The sequence below is a fragment of the Vanessa cardui genome, chromosome 18 (assembly GCF_905220365.1).
Source record: "Vanessa cardui chromosome 18, ilVanCard2.1, whole genome shotgun sequence".
In the NCBI taxonomy this organism is placed as follows: domain Eukaryota; kingdom Metazoa; phylum Arthropoda; class Insecta; order Lepidoptera; family Nymphalidae; genus Vanessa; species Vanessa cardui.
This window is the reverse complement of record NC_061140.1, coordinates 22,206-37,655: the sequence shown is the minus strand read 5'-3', so window position 1 is coordinate 37,655 and position 15,450 is coordinate 22,206. Positions and strand designations below refer to the sequence as shown.

Sequence of the window (15,450 nt, the reverse complement as noted above, 5' to 3'; positions counted from 1 at the left end):
TTTAAGCACAACACATGATTTCCTAGAATTTGGATTGGACATTTTTAAAATTATTTAGGTATAATATAGACGGCGCAGGCCCGCAATCGTTGGCGGGGTAAGTGTGGCATACTGAGCGTGTTGTACAATAACGTCAGACCGTCACCGGCAGCCCGCGTCGTGCTTAACAACTTGTTTCACTTATAACTCGAAAACTAATTGACGTATACGTATCGAATTAATTGTTTCACCTAATAATCAAAATTAGTGAACATTCTATAAAATTTTAATTCATCTTCTCCAACATATTTTATTATATAAAGGGTTATTTGAGAAGTATAAATAACCTCCTAGATATTGATTATAGTATTCAAATGCAATAACTTTTTGTATGAAAGTCAGATTTTTTGACTAACCCTGTAAAATATAATAACATCAGAGAAGGATAATTTATTACATTGTGCCTTGAAATAAATCACCACAAGTATATAAAGGCTTAGTTTTACTTTAAAGTTATGAAAGATAGTGAGATACTCATTAATTTCATTTTAAATAGTAAAAGTACTTATTTTATTTTAACATTTTCTTGTATAGTATTTGAACCGAGTTTTGGGCCCATCGATACTTATTACCTATACATTTTAATATTGAATGATCCGGTGACAATTTATGGGTATCGCACGTAAATGGATGAAAAGGATAAATAACGAACACTTAAAATAGCAAAAAAAAAAACATGTAAATTATATCTTTAAGAATTCACCGCCAATCACAATAATTATTAGCAGATGATGGTATGTTGCTAATACTTACAAATCAAAATTTATAACATTCTCAATTAATACAATACAATTAATGGTCCTGTCACGTGACTATTGAATAATACGCATAATTAATAATAAAAATCTGAGCAGGATTGAGAAATATCAATTATTTTTGAATTGATTTATTAAATCTGTGAATTAGACGAATGAAATATACAATTGTATACTCTGTAATGTCATTTCCACTCTATAACATTTATTTATTATCTATAATCTATATGTATTATCGATGGGTACACTGACCGGTGCGCAATGCCCATGGTATTATTTACATTTTTGTTTTAGTTTCGTGCATAATTTTTACCTCCAAAATACTAATGGAAAGCCTAACGATAGCTTTAATTTCGATCGATAAATTTTAGTGTTATTTTTCACGTGTAGGATTTCATCTTTAAATAAAAATGTAGGTTTTGTATTAAATTGTATGCTGTTACTTTTATTTATTTTATTTTAGGTTAATTTGTTATTGTCTTTTAGGTCTCCTAGCCCTAACTCAAAACTGGTTCAACGAACAATTGATTTAAATTATATAAATAAAAAGCGTTCAAACTCTATTAAATGGATAATTCTGAATGCTGTATTTTTGCTGATATTTGCCTATGACTTGTAAGTACAATTTTAATATCCAGTAACAATCCTGGTTTTATTATAATTGTTTTTTATTTGATTTATAAATTTGCATGTAGTTCCTCGAAAAAACATCAATTTTTTTTGTAGCATGTAGAATATGTCAAAATATTTTAATTGTAAATTTGATGTTATGCTCTTACATAGCATACAGTATCATTTTTTAAATATATAAATTTTAGAATACACAGTCTATTCCAATCACAAGAGGAGTAAAGACATAATTAATATGTTTATTTGAATGTATTGGCTAATATCTGAAATTTTCCTTCTATCTTTTAAGAGTGGCCAACATAAATATTATTGCCCATTATTTTAGCTATTGCTGTTGTAATTTCCTTATCAATAATTCATCATAATTTCTTTAACTTCAAACTACTTATAATGTATATTTTAACTCAGTTCACTTAAATTTATTATTTTTTTCTAGAAGCCATTTCAATTATCTGAAATTGCTTAGTTAATAGGTAGCAATGACAATCTATTGTGACAACCAATGATAAACTTCTTTTGCTATATATAAATATATATGAAATTAATTTAAAAAATAAATCTCCTTGGTCGCAACTTGTAGCCTTGGCAATGCTATTGTTAAATCTATTGGTTATTCGGAAATCGCAACATATTAATAAAAACATAAAGGAATAAAGAAAAAACAAAAACTGTTTAGTGCCTCTGTGATTGTTAAATCATAGATAATGTTCTGTCATTTTTATTAGATAATATATAGCTGAAATAGGAACTTAAAATTTTACAATGATTACTCGAAAACTAAAACTTATTATAGGTTCCAAAAATTTACTAGGTATCAAAAATCAAAAATTCTTCTTCAAAATCAAAAACCTTTATATTTTTTCTTATATGCCTACATCATTTTAGCAATGCTGTAATTTTGAGGATTTCTAGCCAACTGTGTAGTTAAGATGTAGGTGTACTTACTACTCAGAAAAATCTAAAATTATCAGTGTTTCTCTACTATATTGAACATGTATTATACATATTATAAAACTTTCCCTTGAATCAATCTATCTGTTAAAAAACCTAAATTTTAAATTAATAAGTAGTTTTAAAGATCTAAGCATACATAGAGATAGACGGCGGTAAGTAATATGTAGGCTAGCGACTATAACGTAGTGTGCCTCATTTTTAAGCGATCTTTATTATGTCTGGCAGAAGTAATGGCCCACGAAATTAGTTTGGCAATATTAAATAAAATTTTTTGATTAAAAACATATTAAAATATGAGCATTGCTACTTCAAAGTAGTTGATTAAGGTTCTTTACTTCTTCAATTGAAATAGACTATACATTCTTTTTTTGTGGGGAAAAATACCTTCTCTAAGAATTAAGTATAACGCACCCATGTACCACATATCACTTGTGTTTTTTTTTTTTTCTAGATCATGTAAATGTCCAGGATATACTTCTATGTTACATTATGTGGAGCTTATTTGTGCTGGTATATTAGCAGCCAATTTAATTCAGTATGCTTTATCTATGATTCCCACGAGAGCAGCTAAACTGCCTCTTTCACGAGACCAACAAAAATTGCTGGGTCTCTCTAGTGCCGATTTAGGTAAAAAAAATTTAATTTATATTTATATTATCTTTACAATATAAAAATAAAATTGTTAAATAAAAATTATCCTTAACATTATTTTCAGACTCATCATTCATTTTGACTCAAAATGAATGCTCTCGCATTCGAGCCAGCGACAGCGACGGCGAGAAGTGGCCGACCTCGGACGCCGACCTGTCGCTGTCGCCGCGCACGTGGCGCGCGTCCGCCTCGCCCCCGTCGCCCCCCTCGCCCGCCTCCCCCTCGCGCCGAGCGCCCTCGCCCGCACACTCGCATTCACCGTCGTCGCTCGACACCGTCGGCGACCACTTCTTTGCCGACCGCGGCTCGCTCGCCGATTACTTGCGGCATTACGAGGAGCGCGCGAGGGCCGAGTCGGCCGGCGAGGGCGCGGGGCCGGCGCGCGCGGCGCCTCCGCCCGTCTACCAGCTCGCCTCCCCCGACGCCGGTGAGACTGCTCTTCGATTGGACCTTCCAGTCCGGTGAGAAAGTCGACGCCGATTAGAGACCGATCTGTCATTACAGGACTGGGAAAACTCGAGGAGAATTCACCGCAGGGATCTCCGCAGGTGTGGTGGCGACTCGATCTCGATCCGCAGCGTCTAACCCAGTGGAACCTCAATCTGCGACTTGTAAGATCTTCGGAGAAATTCGGTTTAAAGAGGATTTTGCAAAATGTGTAATCGTAATAATCGACGGGCGCGTATGATGTTCCATTCAGTGGATCCACGTGACGATCCTGGAGCGGCTGGTGCACGAGATTCGCTCGGCGGACGAGGAGCTGGCGCGGCTGGCGCTGTGCGAGGCGGGCGCGCTGCGCGGCGGGCGCGTGGCGCCGGCGCGGCTGCGCGCGCTGGCGCTGCACGTGCCGGCGCTGGCGCCGCTTCTGCCCTTCCTCGAGCCCTTCCCCGACCAGAGCTACGTCGTCCGGCGCCTAGCGGGTACTTTGCATGTTTAAGAGCGGACAATGATATATTTACTGATAAATATATTTTTAGACCTGAGATGGCCCAGTGGTTAGAACACGTGCATCTTAACCAATGATTGCAGGTTCAAACCCAGGCAAGCACCACTCTATATATGTGCTTTATTTGTGTTTATAATTCATCTCGTGCTCGGCGGTGAAGGAAAACATCGTGAGGAAACCTGCATGTGTCTAATTTCATCGAAATTCTGCCACATGTGCATTCCACCTTAATGGAAGAGGAGGCCTTATCCCAGCAGTGGGTTTACAGGCTGTTACTTTACTTTTATATTTCTAGTTGTGATATTCTCATGGTACGGCTGCATGCGTCCCTTTGGCCAATCCAAACGACTCGCTTTTAAGATTTCATATAAAATTGCATCAAAATTTATTGTACGATTTGGGAGAAATTAGTAAAGATACAGAGAGATGCTTTGTTGTATACTATTTGTAGATTTTAGCATTCAATAAAATTTGGAGAGAAATGGAATAAAAGTTCGACGAACACTTAACGAATATTGAGAACCCACTTCTGTTGGCGCAGAGCTAGCGCAGGGCGGCTGCCTCAGCGGCTACCGGTGGGACCGCGGGGGCGCCGACTGGGACGCGGCCAAGCCGACGGACGCGGAGCTGGTGCTGCACGTGTTCGCCACGTACCTGGACGGGCAGCTGGCGGGCGGCGGCGGCGCGCGGCCCTTCAGCGCCGAGCACGTGCGGGAGGCGGGCGCGGCGGGCGCGGGCGGCGCGGCGCGGCGCGGGGGGGGCGCGCCCGCCGTGGTGCGCGTGGGTGCGCGGCCGCCGCACTACGCGCTGGCGCTGGGCGACGAGACGCTGGACGTGGGGCGCGGCCGCAACAACCTGCTGCACACGCTGCTGCTGTTCCTGGCGGCGGCGGCGCGCGCGGACCCGCCGGCGCTGGCGCGCACGCACCTCGGCCGCGCCGGCCTCAACATGCTCTGGATTATCGGCCGCTGATCGACGATCTCCTCCTTTTACTACAAATCTATTGCGATATGTTTTTTTATCGCTTTTGGACTCCGAAAATATTACAGTATTTTGACCTGAAACTGTATTTTTATCCTCCATGACACTTACTTGTAAAAAAACAATGGTTCCTATTGTTCTTATCAAGTATTATTTTCTCATTAAAATAAATTGATAATGTTAAGATAAATACACTTAAATATAATGAACGTAAATCTTAATTTTTTAACTTCCTTTTAGAGTAAGGCAATATTGAAAACAAAAACCTTATGACTTTGCAAGACAATAAGCAAGCTGAGTTTTACTTAATTGTTATTGTTAATTAAAACCCATTCTAATATTAGTTTAAATAAAAAATGAATAAAAATATGACTGTTCTTTTAAACTATTATTAGTCGAAATATTGAAAAACAAATTCAGAATAGTTCTATATTTTTTATTCAAATAAGATTCTACAATTACAAATGTTATGCTTATTAACTAACAAAATAGTGTTTCACATTGTTGTTTTAAATTAATGACACTAGCTTATTATGCTAATATTTAATAATATCACATAAATTCAGAGTACAGATTGCACCCTTTATTTCAATCAGTCAGTCTCTATTACAATCAGTGATTACATGAAGTACAATTTGGTAAGAGAGAATCATCTTTTAATTCCCTGGCATCACTCAGTTGTTGTTGTAAAGCGGTCTGTAGTGCATCTATGAACTGAGCAAGGGATGGCTTACCGCGGGTGTGCAGCGCGCGAGCGAGGAACGGCAGGCGGCGCATGGCGCGGCCCGACACCTGCGCCGCCGCCGCCTCGCGCGCCACGGCCCACAGCCGCAGCGAGGCGCGCGAGCCCTCCGTGTCCGCGAAGCGCACCGCCTCCAGGACGCGAAGGGCGAACAGTTGCTCCCGGGGCGAGACGACGCCGCGACTCATCATTTCATCGCAACAACCCCGCAGGATTTCATAAGCGGCGCGTTCCGAGGGCGGACCGATGCGTCGCTTTATGTCGGCTCGATCGACGAATGCGAGGTCGATCGCCCCCGTCACGTTAGAAGTGGTCAGGACGAGTGCGTTTGGATGCCTCTTGAGTCTATCTAGTTGCGTTAATATGGCGTTCACTGCACGTATAGAATCCGACGGCTCCAGGCCCGCCAGCGCCGACCGCCGCGCGTGTGCTAATGACTCCACTTCGTCGACGAGGACACATGCAAGAAGACTGTGATCTTCTACTATTTCACGAATATGTTCAAATAGCTTAGCAACGAGCTTTCCACTTTCAGAGAACCATTTCGAAAACAAACCGTGGGCATTGATTTCTAGAAGGCGTACGCGAGGAAACTTGTCTCCTAAGCGTACAGCAAGTTTCTGAGCTAGAGCACGACAAAAACTGGTTTTACCAGTACCCGGGGGTCCATGTAGTAATACCACTCGATTCCAACTAATTATATTCGGGTCCACCCTGCGATCAGCAAATTCAAAAGCAGTTTCCACAAAACGTAGTGTCTCTTCTTTGAGTTTTGAATCGTATATGAGACTTTCCCACAACCCGTGAAATTCTTCAGTTGGCAGCGCCCAAATATCAGCAGCCGCTATTTCTTCACCAGATGCAGCGTCCGTCATGGTGTCGGTCTCTACACCGAAGATGTCAAACTGATAAACATGGTATACGAACTCGCATTCTGTAATAGCTACTTCTGAATCATGTTCATCGTCACATAGTGTTATAGATTCTACGTGATCTTTGATACTTTTATTTTCTTCTAATTCATTGATTTTAATCGTAACACCAGGATTTAGCGTATTAAAATTTGCTAAATAAGAATGAACTATATCTTTAATATAGTCCTTACTTGCAAGACTTTCTCGTTTTTGTAAAACCTCAACATGAAGTGGCGAGTTCATTATAGTATAATTATATTTAATTTATAATATTAATTATTTAATACAGGGTTTATCTTAAGCTTTAAAATAACTGCCACTTTACTTTTGAATGTCATAACAGAGGAACAGGTCATAGATAGTAGAGTTACAGTGTAGTATTGCATAACGATTGTCCTCTATCGATATTTAAGGTTTAGCGATAGTATCAATAGCCTATCGATAGCCAATTATTTTTTTAATATAAAAAATAGTGTCGTGATAAGTTTAATTAAATTTGTTAGAAAAGAGTAATGGGTTTAATTCGTTTAGAACTTCCTACTTTGATTTATAAAAAAAGCATTAATGTATGTATGTATATAATGTGTAAAAGTGTCGCGGTGGCCCAGTGGTTAGAACGCGTGCATCTTAACCGATAACTGCAGTTTTAAATCCAGACAAGCGTCACTGAATATTCATGAGCTTAATTATTGTTTATAATTCAACTCGCGCTCGGTGGTGAAGGAAATCATCGTGAGGAAGCCTGCATGTATTGTGTCTAACTTCATAGAAATTCTGCCACATGTGCATTTTACCAACGCGCATTGAAACAGCGTGGTGGAATATGTTCCGAACCTTCTCCTCAAAAGAGAGAGGAAGCCTTAGCCCAGCAGTGGAAAATTTACTGGCTGCTGTTGTATACCGACTAGTTTAAAAATAAAATTCTTACATAATTACGTTAGATCGTCGATGTCCAAAGACACGTTTCAAAAGAAATGACAATATTCAATAATAAATCGGGGCCTCGATTCAAGAAACATTTACAAAAGTTTTGACTTCGTCATTACTATTTCTTCAAAAATCATTCAATGACTATCAATAGTTCAAAACTACTATCGATAGTATCGCTGGTACCAATAGTATTGCTTACAGATACTATCGATAGTATTGCCGCTATTAATAGTATTGCTCGATAGTATCGATAGTACTATCGAATGAATAGGTTTCGAGGTCAACTAACGATATTCAAACTATCGATAGTTCTGCAAGACTGTTACTTTTATACAGTTGAGCCCATTAACCAATGAAAAAAATAAGGTATAAGAAAAAAGGAATAAGGAACAAGAAATAAGGAGTAGCGGAATCCAGCGATAACAGCACCGTTATCAATTCATAATTCAAAAATTAGTAATAATAAATAAGAATAAAATTTCCGTCGCAGTGGGAATTTGTTTTGTTATTTCTTATAGCAAGCCAATCGCAGCGCATTTTTTCAACGAATTGTCGTAAAATTAATAACAGCAGCACGTTACTAGTAGCAGGTATTCAACCGCTGTAATTGGTTGAATATTGTAGCCTATCGCCTATTGTTTTTTGGTTTCTTAGCTATTCCTTATTCCTTGTTCCTTATACCTTAATTTTTTCAGTGTGTAATGGGCTTAACTCGCAGTTCACACAGATTAATCAGAGTTTACGAAGTCGGTAATTAATAAAATATCGTTGGAAAAAATTAAACCAAAATATAATTTTTAAAACTTCTATACGATTGTTTTTAAAATTTAAAAATGATTATTATACTCAATGTAATAAAAATGTATGTACATGTAAATTCAAACGTTATTTTCATAAAAAATAAATCCTATATAATCGTACAGGATAAATATTAAGGATTAAGTATTAATAAAGTTTTATAGGTATAATAAAAATAATTATATTATTTATTTTGTATACATAAATGATCTGTGCTCTATGATAAAGATTAAAAGCACTCTCCTAGTACAATCGCCTGTTATTATGTAGTGTAGGCTCAGGCTGTAGGATTTAAATGTAGATATACATTATACAATAATATAGATGCTCTGTGAATTTTGTGACTGTGATCGACGTTCGACGCTGTTTAGTGTTATCGATTCAGATTTCTGAAATAGTTTTTGTTAGGGAAGAGAGCTACCTGAGCTTAAACATTAATCAAAATGTTATTAATAAAGGTTTTTTAATGTTAGTGTACCAACAATTGTTAGGAGTTGTTCTGTGTAAAAATGATTGTGTAATATTCATGTAAGGATGTGGTGATAGAGAATACGAAAAGTAGCTGTACGATGGCGGCAGATACGGCGGTGGCTGCGAGCCCTGAGGAGACTCTTGAATCGCTGTTGCGGGAAGCTGAAGCCCTAAAGCAAAAGCTGGAAGAGGAACGGCAAAAATTAAACGATGTTACGCGTAAGAATATTTAATGCTTCAATCTTTTAAAGATAGGTTTAATTGTTACCGCACTATTTTATTATATTAGAAATAACTCAAATAGTACCGCAATTACTCCCTTCCGTATTTAAGCTTAATTGGTTTAACATTGGTCTGAAAAATAAATTGGAAAAACATTTATTGCGTTATCCTTAATAAAGTTATTTAATATAGCAATCATCTCTGTACACAGTGAAAAAAACAAAACAAATTGCTTTTTTATTTATATATGGAAGACTAAGTAATACATGCAAAGTCTACAGAGTTAATAATATTAATCATAAAAAAACAAACATCAGAAATATAAAAATTAAATAATTAAATTTAACATTTGATTACAATGAAACCTTCATGGTAATAGAATGTTTAACATTAGTTAAATATAAGTTTTAACATGACATTTAAATTAATTGACTCTTGTCAAATAAAATCTAAAAGTTTCTTTACAATTTATGTTTAATTATTTTGTAATAAAAAGTAAATTGCTTTACAAGTATGAATGATTTGTATACACAGTGTCCTGTGTTGCTGAAAGATTGGAGCCGATTACATTCCCTAATCTCAAGTTACGTCGAGTGCTCAAGGGTCACCAGGCTAAAGTTCTTTGTTCCGATTGGTCTCCAGATAAACGTCACATAGTATCTTCTTCACAGGTCTGTTTATTACTATACCTACTGACTTATATGTTATTTGCCTAAACTAAATGATGAGCTATGAGCTAAAAATGCGATATAAATGAAAATTTATGTAACTTATTTATGCTAAGACCCTTAAATTATTTCCAAAACCAATTAAGATATCAAAAAGCAGCATATATATTTCTACATAGAATCTTTTTCTTCTTAATATGCCATCATAAGTGAAAATCATATATATATATATATATATATATATATATATATATATATACCGCAGCAAATTGGTTGTACCTACTAGATTATTTCTATTTCCTGTTACTGTATTTGTATATATATCACACAACTGTGATTTATATAAATTAAATTTTAAAATAACTGAGTTTTGTGATTTTTTTTTATTTTGTATTAAATAACATTATATTTGCTTAATTTTTGTTACTTTATTGAATTTAATTATATTAACTGTTTTTCAATGTTTTTCCAAGAAAATGTAATTTCATAGCATGGTCTTGTTAAAAATATTTGCAACTTTGTTCTTAGGATGGAAAGGTGATAATTTGGGATGCATTTACTGCAACAAAGGAGCTTACAATTTCTATGCCCAGTACCTGGGTCATGGCTTGCGCCTACGCTCCATCAGGGAACATGGTTGCGGCAGGGTGAGTTCCACATTCTGTAGTTATAACCTGTAGCTACTCAGAGTCAATACATAAATACATTAGGTAGGTGGTTAGGGTAAGCTTCTAATGTCAAGTTTAGTATACCCCAGATATAACTTATATAATAACAATAAACCCTTCCCGGGTCAGGGTAATTGCCTCTTAATAAATTCAAAAAACATCAACAAATGAGGTAACTTATTTAATAAGAGTTTATATTGATGATAAGAAGCCACGAAGTTAGTACTTGCTGACTTTCAGATAGGATATGTCATAAATGAGTTTAATTTTAATTGCTTAACAAAACTATTTAATTGTTGGATAAGGGTTACTACAGAGTTTCTCCTCTTCAACTTGAATAAATTATATTTTTAATAGTTATGGGAGGTAGGCAGCTTATAGTTAAATAAACAACCAATTTTCTTCACATTTAAGCTAAATTAGTTTATTTGTCTTTTACTAGTATTTCAAAAACTGATATTCTTCAATATGTTAGTAATATCCCCTTGTCTTTTAAATTTTTAATGAGTATATTGCAGTGTATGTAACATTTGAATAAACATACAATAAATAAAAATTTTAACAAAAATAAAAACCGACTTCAAACAAAACACTATTTTAAAACAAATTAATGTGCACTAAAAAGTAATAAAAATAATTGCGTATTAACATATTTTTAGAGTCCTCCTAAGTAAAATGAAATGAAAAATATTAGACTACTTAAAAGTCTTCGATTTACGATTATATAATGTAGTTATAATTATTGTTATATTTGGAGCCGGTGTCAGCCACGGGCACGCCTCAACAATCAAAAGAAAGAAGTGATACGAGCCCCTTGATTGACCCAGCATAAACGGTCATTTGTAAAAAAACATATTTCTCAAAGTATTCTCGTTATCGTAAATAGCAAAAATAGACTTTCGAAAATGCGGCTTTAATACATGCGGCATAAAAACTACAAGGTACCAACTTCGAAAGAGCTGTAATCGACCTCAGTGAAAAAACTTTGCAAAAGAGCTAATATATGTTGTACTATGATGACATCACATCACATACACAAAATTTGTTTAAAGATAATAAGAAATTCTGCCCCATGTCGTACCCCAACTGTGAGCCGTTTAGGAGTTCCATCACAACATAGTATATAAAACAAAGTCGCTTTCTCTGTCCCTATATCTTTAAAACTACGCAACGGATTTAGATGCGGTTTTTTTTAATAGATAGTGTGATGCGAGGGGAAGGTTTGTGTATATAATACATGAACAATATAGTAAAGAAACACTGACAATTTTAGAAGTTTGCAATGTGATGTCGTACATAAACAAATTCTGTAGTATATTTAGTATCAGTACTGCACCCATGCGAAGCCGTGGCGGGTCGTTAGTTGATTATAATATTCGACTATGACAATTACATGAACATAACCACGTTACGGAAGGTGACTCAAATATCCAAATAACATGTAAATAAAAGATTCGACCGAGTATCGCTAACGTGCTCCTCGGAATTGTTCCGTTCCCTTCCGTTCCGTTACATTGTCATGGATCCTATGCTCAGAACCTTACCAAACTTTCACCAAGGTACCCTTGAAGTATATCCTTTATAAAAATCTGATATCAAAATTGGTTCGCACAATTTTGAGTTATTCACCTATTTATTGACATACATAATGCAAATTTAAGACTTATATCGTTTTCATTTAGGGATATTTTCGTTTAGGGATACCATCATCAGAACAGGATAAAATTGAAATGACCCCACGGGAAACACTACCTTTCAAACAAAAAAAAAAAAAGAAATACAGACGAATTGCTCCTCCGTTTTGAAGTCGGTTAAAAATAAAATGCAATAAATGTTACTTGACATGCGGGCAATTGACATTAATCGCTTAATATTTTATTTGATTGTAACAACAATCTTTATTTTCTGAGATGCAAGAGAGACAATGAGACACAGGTTTCTGTAAGCCGGTGAAATGCCTTAACAGAACATATAAGTATATCATATATGTCATCAGGAAGCACCATAAAAGCTTCACTTACGGATCGCTGTTTGTGACAGAATGCGAAACTTTCTTTACTTTGTTCTAATTATTTATATATTTTATTAGTCGGAACAACTTCAGCAGCTTCATGAAGTGTAATTGTAAGTAGACACTTTATGTTTTATGCAACAAGTTGATGGACTTGCAAACAGACCACACGGGCAGCTGGTCGCAGCCGCTGATAGGCGTCGGCGCTGCATGAAATAATTAAAGTTCCTCACACCACACCTATGTCCCTTGTGACAGAGCTAGTTACACTGGCTCACTCATCTTGCAAACCGGACCACAAATGTGTATTCAAGCAATATTTAGTATTGACTGAGTATCTGAGCCTTTGGCGGAAGAATGTCTGATGTGGGGATGGTACCTACCCAGACGGGCTTTCGCTAACTTGCCCTACAGCTGCTTTACGTTTACGAACGAAAAAGTATAGGATACAAATAATAAAGTGAAAAATTGAAATGCAAATGCACACACAGGAAGAGAAGTATTGCTATAGCAATAAATGCAGCATCATATAGCGGCATAGGATAAATCTATTGGGAGTTGTGACAACACCAATGACTGACAAGGGACAACTGATATTCAAAAAATGCAACAGTAACGCAGAAAAAGAAATGTGAAATGAACCGATCCGGGACTGGGAATGACGAGAGAAAAATATTATATCACATAATGTATCTGGATTATAATTGATCTTGTGTTTAATGAAAAAACATATTCTCCAAAGTGTGAGGTATAATATGATATTTTATATCATTTGATCATGAAATGTACTCAAAATAAAAATTAGAGTCCATGATAGCAATATTGAGTGTAATTTTGTTACGCTAACATTAAAACTGCGGAAGCCATGTATTATTTGGTCACTACCTATTTGTCAGTGATCCTCTTTATGAATGATTTGTGTAATTTATAGGAATATTGGAGCAGAGTTTGATGACAAAAGAGTCGTATATCGTAAGTAAATGGCGAGTCGATGGTCGGCCCGCAGGGCGCAGGCTGCAGAAATTGCAGCGCCCCAATTCCGGTACATTTCCTCTCGATGTAGAAGTTGTTGATCAATGCTTTACTTCAAACGAAGGCTCAGAAGGGTTGGGCCTAGTGGATAATCTATCACGTGACAAGGAAAGAGATCAACGTTGTCAACTCGAATAAAATCTAAATCGGATTATCGTTTACAATAAAGTCTTCTTACAAGCGAGTCAACTGTGCAGAGGGGCGAGACGGACAGTATATCGGAATTGCCATTCAGGTTTAGGTTGGAACGGATTTTATCATTTAATAATATAAAATACGAAATCAAAGTTAACGTGAAGTACAGGATACTTTCTAATTTCCTGATTTACATTTGACATACATTTTCAAGAGAACACCAAACACAATAGAGGTTGAGGTGTCTTTGAGGGATACAACCTGAACGAGATTATATGGAAAAATTGAAGCTACTGCACGATTAGCTGACTGATCATGTATAAGGACCGATAGACACTGGACCAGACGAATCTTAGAGTGGGAACCATAGCTTAGAGTGCTCTTAATTGGAGCCTATAAAGCCTAGAAGACAGGAGCCTAAGAAGACATGATAAATCTAAAATGTCTCGCGTGGGATTCTCAAAATTTTAGTATCTGACACTCAGGCATTATTTCCAGGCAGAAATATATCATCAGCATTCTTATTTTATATCACAGTACCATATTATATGTTTTTTTATTTTTAGAAACTCTGAACCGAACAACTCATTACCCACGAACAATAATATCAGAAGTTAATAAATATAGATATATATGCTCACTTCTCTTACTAGATATGTCATAATTTTTAGGGGCCTCGACAACAAGGTGACGGTGTTCCCGCTGGGCGGCGCCGGCGAGGACGAGCCGGCCGCCCGCAAGCGCACCGTGGCCACGCACACCTCGTACATGTCGGCCTGCCTCTTCCCCAACACCGACCGGCAGATCCTCACGGGCGGCGGCGACGGCACGTGCGCGCTCTGGGACGTGGAGTCGGGGCAGCTGCTGCAGAGCTTCCAGGCGCACGCGGCGGACGTGATGGCGCTGGACCTGGCGCCCACCGACATGGGCGACACGTTCGTGTCGGGCGGCTGCGACCGCGCCGTGCTGGTGTGGGACATGCGCTCCGGCCACGCCGTGCAGGCCTTCGACACGCACCTGTCGGACGTGAACAGCGTGCGCTACCACCCGGCGGGCGACTCGCTGGCGTCGGGCTCCGACGACTCGTGCTGCCGCCTGTTCGACCTGCGCGCCGACCGCGAGGTGGCGCGCTACGGCAAGGACAGCGTCATCTTCGGCGTCAACTCGGTGGAGTGGTCGCTGAGCGGGCGGCTGCTGTTCGCGGGCTACAGCGACTACACGGCGTGCGCGTGGGACGCGCTGCGCGCCGCGCGCGTGTGCGTGCTGTGCGGCCACGAGCACCGCGTGGCGCGCGTGCAGCTGGCGCCCGACGGCACGGCGCTGGCCACGGCCTCGTGGGACGCCACGCTGCGCGTCTGGGCCTGAGCACGCGACTTCGTTTTGACTTGACTGAAATTTTAATTAGTACTGCCACTCACTCGTGGAACATTATGTTAATTCAAAACTATTGTAACGTTGAAAATAAAGATGTTAGTGAGAATCTATGTTATAACTTATATTTTAAATGGAAAAGTACCCTGCGTGGTGTGACCCCGCCTTCTATCAATAAATTCAATGTTGACTTCTTGTTTTATTTGCAACGACAACTCCTACTACGTACAAGCCTGTACATGTGTAGCCGCTTATTAATGATTAAATAACCAGTAAAATGCATTTAGACGTCGTTGCCGTGTGGCTAGTTGCGCCATAACGTCGGCTTACCTTACCTTCCATCCATCCATACTTACTTGTTAAGTCCCCCGGTGAGTGGAAACAAATCTTGCTATTTATGTTGCTCCATTTGCACTAATTATCCTACAGATTTAAATTTTACATGTCGACTCAGTTCCGACGAATTTTATGGCAATGGCAAATGTAATGAGTATCTTGGATACTCCATCCTAGAATGAATAATGATATATAG

General features: G+C 38.0%; 3 protein-coding genes across 4 annotated transcripts; 2 read left to right on the top strand and 1 right to left on the bottom strand.

The window, feature by feature from the left end:
• The first annotated feature begins 1,025 nt into the window (after positions 1-1,025).
• On the top strand, positions 1,026-5,177 carry LOC124537484 (transmembrane protein 209). The gene is made up of 7 exons (XM_047114346.1): positions 1,026-1,206; positions 1,281-1,409; positions 2,830-3,005; positions 3,094-3,456; positions 3,534-3,640; positions 3,730-3,949; positions 4,517-5,177. Coding segments are annotated over exons 1-7 (1,428 nt in total). The 5' UTR covers positions 1,026-1,204; the 3' UTR covers positions 4,948-5,177.
• A 216-nt stretch (positions 5,178-5,393) lies between these two features.
• Positions 5,394-6,989, bottom strand: LOC124537486 (pachytene checkpoint protein 2 homolog). The gene has a single exon (XM_047114347.1). The coding sequence runs from the start codon at positions 6,853-6,855 to the stop codon at positions 5,569-5,571; it is 1,287 nt and encodes a 428-aa protein (XP_046970303.1). The 5' UTR covers positions 6,856-6,989; the 3' UTR covers positions 5,394-5,568.
• Positions 6,990-8,585: 1,596 nt separating this feature from the next.
• Positions 8,586-15,108, top strand: LOC124537414 (guanine nucleotide-binding protein subunit beta-5). 2 transcript variants are annotated; one of them, XM_047114251.1, is made up of 5 exons: positions 8,586-8,808; positions 8,887-9,030; positions 9,568-9,704; positions 10,230-10,348; positions 14,219-15,108. In XM_047114251.1, exons 2-5 carry the CDS (start codon positions 8,910-8,912, stop codon positions 14,910-14,912), a joined length of 1,071 nt encoding a protein of 356 aa, XP_046970207.1. In that variant the 5' UTR covers positions 8,586-8,808; positions 8,887-8,909; the 3' UTR covers positions 14,913-15,108. The 2 variants fall into 2 exon arrangements, with proteins under 2 accessions (XP_046970207.1, XP_046970206.1); XM_047114250.1 differs by having other exon boundaries at positions 8,586-9,030.
• Positions 15,109-15,450: the final 342 nt, after the last annotated feature.

Excerpts from the sequence above, each read along its gene's own strand:
- LOC124537486 (XM_047114347.1), bottom strand. The coding sequence starts at position 6,855 with ATGAACTCGCCACTTCATGTTGAGGTTTTACAAAAACGAGAAAGTCTT.
- LOC124537484 (XM_047114346.1), top strand. Across the intron at positions 1,410-2,829 it reads CTGATATTTGCCTATGACTT|ATCATGTAAATGTCCAGGAT; the intron begins GTAAGTACAATT and ends TTTTTTTTCTAG. Across the intron at positions 3,641-3,729 it reads GGAACCTCAATCTGCGACTT|TGGATCCACGTGACGATCCT; the intron begins GTAAGATCTTCG and ends TGTTCCATTCAG.
- LOC124537414 (XM_047114251.1), top strand. The coding sequence starts at position 8,910 with ATGGCGGCAGATACGGCGGTGGCTGCGAGCCCTGAGGAGACTCTTGAA. Across the intron at positions 9,705-10,229 it reads ACATAGTATCTTCTTCACAG|GATGGAAAGGTGATAATTTG; the intron begins GTCTGTTTATTA and ends CTTTGTTCTTAG. Across the intron at positions 10,349-14,218 it reads GGGAACATGGTTGCGGCAGG|GGGCCTCGACAACAAGGTGA; the intron begins GTGAGTTCCACA and ends CATAATTTTTAG.